The 5,000-nt window shown below is 49.3% G+C and overlaps 1 protein-coding gene across 1 annotated transcript in view; it reads right to left on the bottom strand.

The window, feature by feature from the left end:
• The window catches only part of LOC308157436 (growth factor receptor-bound protein 10-like), a 38,888-nt gene that overhangs the window by 8,789 nt on the left and 25,099 nt on the right, over window positions 1–5,000 (bottom strand). The window contains exon 6 of the mRNA XM_080530989.1: window positions 730–886. Within this exon, the coding sequence (XP_080387115.1) occupies window positions 730–886 (157 nt within the window). The remainder of the gene's footprint in view (window positions 1–729; window positions 887–5,000) is intronic.

The following is a 5,000-nucleotide window of genomic DNA, read 5'->3' on the forward strand; positions in this document are numbered from 1 at the left end:
CCAGAGTCAGGGTCTTCATGACAGACAAAAGGACTGAAAGAGCTTACTGGCTCAAGGGGTTGGCCAGGGCTATCAGAGTGTGTGTGTGTCTGTGTGTGCGTGCGTGCGTGCATGTTCCTTCTCAGCCCAGGCTTCTAGCAGAGGAATTGTCAGTGGAAACATAGGGGATGAGCTGATTGGCTGAGAAGGCTGGGGGCTCGACCGACAGAGCTCTGCTATTGGCCGATTGTCGCTCTGGCATGCCGCTAACACTCAGCTCTCTCCACCCTTCCCCCTCTCCCTCCCCCTCTCTCTCTCTCTCTCCCTCCCTTTCTCTCCTCATCTCACATTCCATCTCTCCAGTACACTTTTTCCAGAGCTGGCGATAAACTAGGCAGCACAAAACAATCCTTTCACCCTCCAATAGGACTGCAAACAGGAAGGCCTTGACCAAGTACAGGACAAAGACCAACTGTACTGAACCAGTAAAAAGAAAAACACTTAAGAGGTGGAAAGACATAGAACATACCTCTTTCAAATGCTTGACGTGAGGCGCCCGCGCACACACACACACACACACACACACACACACACACACACACACACACAAGCTCGCTCGCACGGACGCGCACACACAGACACACAGACACACGCACAGACACACGCACAGACACACGCACAGACACACGCACAGACACACACACACACACACACACACACACACACAGAACCCCCTCCCCCACCACTCACCCAGGCCGAGGAGTGGGTGGTGCTCCACCAGGGTCCAGCAGTTGTCATCCAAACAGTGGGTCTTGTAGACCAGGAGTTGACACATATCTCTGGCCGTCATATCCGCAGGGATCTCCACCACCTTCCCTGCTCCATCCTCACTCCACACCTTCACTATCTGAGCACACAGACAGACAGACAGACAGACAGACAGGGGTTAAAACACCTTCTTTTCTGGAAAGAACAGAGAGAGAACACAGGGTTAACATGATATATAATAAACGCCATTAAGCTGACCCCCAACTTAAGCCTGGTTAGTGCCATGCTCTACCACCTGAGCCACAGAGGACCACAATATTCTCAATAAACAACATTTCTCACTCTCTTGAGAAAGAGAGTTACTAAAAAAGGGGGTTAACATAATGTAACATAACGTAACACAACTTAACGTCGACATAGTGAGAACCAGACAGTTGAGAACTGTATAATTCATCCAAAGACCTCCAATGCAAACATGCCTTCTTGCAGAACAATAACAAAGAGGATGTTTTGGACATCTCCCCCGGAAAAAGGGCCGATGAGTTGGACTGAATAGTAGAAGCCAATGTTCCAGAGAACCAATCAGAAGACAGGGTATTGTGTTACTCAGGCAGCTCGGCCCTTTGTCATGCCCAGGGCTTTCAGATTGTACTGTATATGTGGGTATCAATAAAGTTGACTTTGAAACGATGGCCATTCTGGCAATTCCCAGAGTCATTTTATAAGAGCACAGAGAAGTAACGGGAAAAACTGGGAATAATAATAATAATAATAATAATAATAATAAATATATATATATATATATATACACGCAGGCTATGACTAACACACACATACTGTACATCTGATACACACACACACGCACACGCGCACGCACGCACACACACACACACACACACACACACACACACACAGTGCCATAGAATGACACCCATATCTCATAGAACCCATACAGAGATCAACAACCTTGTTGTCAGTATCCAGGACTAGATACAATAGAGAAGAAGGATCCACACACAATTAAATGTGTCTAAACAAGTTGTTTATTTTTATTTTTAGGGCTATAACCTTTTAACCATCCAGTCAACATCGATCAGAGGCTTCAAGGAGTTGTCTTTACATATTACACCTCCAAATCTAAATGTCTGAATAATGTCTGGATGACGACTGGGGCTTTCTTTTAATTGGCATATTATTTGTACTCAAGTCCTGGCTTTACATGTGTGTGTGTGTGTGTGTGTACTAAAAAAATGTCTCCATATCCAGTAACCCTGCTTTTCTCCTCCTCTACAAACAACCGTTCCGCTGCATTCCCGTACACATGCCTGATCATACATACTGTACACACAGAAACATACGCTTAAGGCACAAAAGCAAACACACACGCAAACACGCAAACACACACAAAGCCTGACAAAAGAGATTATCTTTTGGATCTCATTTTCATTATCCACTACGCTGTCGTGCCAGGGTTTGTGTGTGTCTGTCTGTGTGTGTGTGAGTGTGTGTGTGTGTGTGTGTGTATATCAGGACATCAAACATCCTCTATCCATGGCAGGAAATGTGCCCTAAAATTCAAACGGCTACACACCGATCCACCAGAGCGCATCGCGACGAACTTCACAAAACACAAAACTAACGTCTGAGCCGCACAGAGAATGACAACCAAAACAAGACGCGACACCGAAGCAACACAGAGTCAGGCCTCCCAACACAATGATGTGACCGCAGCGACGCAGAACTACACAAAACAAGAAACGACGCCATCGCTCTTCTCTGCGTCTCCCCCTCTCTCTGCCAGGACAAGCCTCCCTGCTTGTGGTTGTGGTGCAAAAAGAAAGAGAAAAAGTATTCCTGCGACTCACAGCTGCTTAAGAAAGTTTGAGAATCTCTACTAAGCTACAATAACACACACACGCACAAGACACGCACACACACACACGCGTGCACAAGACACGCACACACAGGCACGCATGCACACGCACACACACACACGCACACACACACACACACACACACAGACACATGCACACACACACACACACACACACACACACGCACACACTTACCTCTACAGCCTGAAAGAGGCAACAGTCTGGCGATGACGATGGCATTTTCACACTGAGACTCTCCCCAGTGATACAGTGAGACAGAGGGAGAGAGAGAAAGAGGGAGGGAGGGTGGGAGAGAGAGAGAGAGGGAGGGAGGGAGAGGAAAGAAGAGAGGAAGTAAGGAAGAGAGGGAGGGACAGAGAGGCAAGGAGAACACAAGAGAGAGGTAGAAGAATAACATGGGAGGGAGGGACAGAGGGAGAGAGAGAGAGAGAGAGAGAGAGAGAGAGCCTGCCTCTTCCTCTTGTGCTGGGCAGGATAAAGGCTGAGCTGTAAGAGGAGTGAACGTTCCTCTCCCCTCCCTTCCTCTCCCCTCCCTTCCCCCCCCTCCCCTCCTCTCCTCTCCTCTCCTCTCCTCTCCAGTGGATTATCCAGTGAGTGAGTGAGTATGTGTGTGTGTGTGTGTGAGTGAGTGAGGAGCTGTTACCTGTCACGTACTCTACCTCCTGCTCACCAGCTGCTGCCACCACAGCCAAGCATTGCCACAACGTTTCTACAACGTTTCTACAACGTTACAGATGGCCCACCTCCAAAAGTAACAGTAACACTTTCCTGTGCTCCTCTGGCTTTCTTTCTTTCTTTCTTTCTCTCTCTCTCTCTCTTTCTCTTTCTTTTTTAAACTACTAAACTACTAGCCAATCACACACTCAAGCACACACGCACAGACCTAGTCATAGTCACGCAACTATACTGACATTTTCGAGCTGCCTCACGGTTTCAATTTCTCCAGAAGAAAGTCACCCCCCCCCCCCCCCCCCCTAACCCCGTCCCTTCCTCCCTCCCCCCGGCCGCCTTCCCTCCGTTCAACAGATGTGTGTGAGATACAAGGATAGTGTGTAAGAATGGAGCCACATGTGTAACATTACACCAATCGGTTTATCTGGGATTTAGGGAGATGAGGATAGGAGTTGTCCTTGGACGTTTCATAGTTCAAAATAAAGTCTTTCAGATGGTTATTTAGTTCTCACTGAAACTACAGGTCACGTGTCAGGGGTAGGGGGGGGGCTCACAGATGGAGAGGGGGGGAGGGGGTGGGGGGGGAAGGCGAAGACGCAAGGGCATTGCTCAGCGATTCCGCCCAGTCCTGACAGAGACGCGGAAGAAAGAGAGAGGAGGGAGAGAGAGGGGGGGAGAGAGGGAGAGAGAGAGAGAGAGAGAGAGAGAGAGAGAGAGAGAGAGAGAGAGAGAGAGAGAGAGAGAGAGAGGAGAGGAAGCACTGGAGGAATGTCAGTAATGTAATACTGAGTCATAATCAGCCTCATGTGTGGAGCGGCCAACCCAGCTGGCCCCTAATACAGTCTGCATGAGACATTTTAGACCCCCCCACCCCCACACACACACGCACAGGCAAACGTACACACACACACACACACACAGACACACAGACACACAGACACACACAGACACAGACTCACACACACGCACACTGTAGGAGAAATGTTAGCTATGTTAACCAACCCCAGACCCATAGAGAAAAGAACCATTGGCTGGGGCAGGACTGGTGGAGGGGGTTGGAGCTTGTCCATCCAGTTTCTGTCTATCCAGAGAGGAGAAGAACATACGTGTGAATAAGGGGATGAAAGAATGAGAAGATATCACATGTGTGATGGGGGGTGTGTGTGTGTGTATGTGTGTGTGCGCGTGTGCGTGCGTGTGACAGTTCTCTTTCTCCTGTCACATCATTCATCTCATCGTGTCAACAGACCCCCGCCCCCCCACCTTCCTCTCTCCCTCCTTCCTTCCTTCCTTCCATCCCCCACCACCCTATTTCTCCTTCCTTCCCCTTCCTCCTCTGGCTGGCATCTCTCTGTGTGTGAAGAACTCTCGTTCTTCCCCTTCCAAATTCCACCCTACCCCCTCTCATTTTCTCTCCATCCCACTCTCCCCTCCCTCTCTCTGTCTCTCTGTTGGGGGGAGGTGAGTGGTTGACCGTCGGGGGGTCCTTCTATAAATGGTCCCTCGGCACTACTTACAGTAATCCATGTAGAGGTCAGAGGTCACACACACACTCACAGCTCCCCACAGGACCGTAAACCTGCCAGGGCTGCGTGTGTGCACGCACACACACACACACACACACACACACACACACACACACACACTAATGGAGCTCTCCGTTGTATCTTACTCCCAGTAGAACAT

The sequence above is a fragment of the Nansenia antarctica genome (genome assembly GCF_963989245.1).
Source record: "Nansenia antarctica genome assembly, chromosome: 5".
Classification (NCBI taxonomy): Eukaryota; Metazoa; Chordata; class Actinopteri; order Argentiniformes; family Microstomatidae; genus Nansenia; species Nansenia antarctica.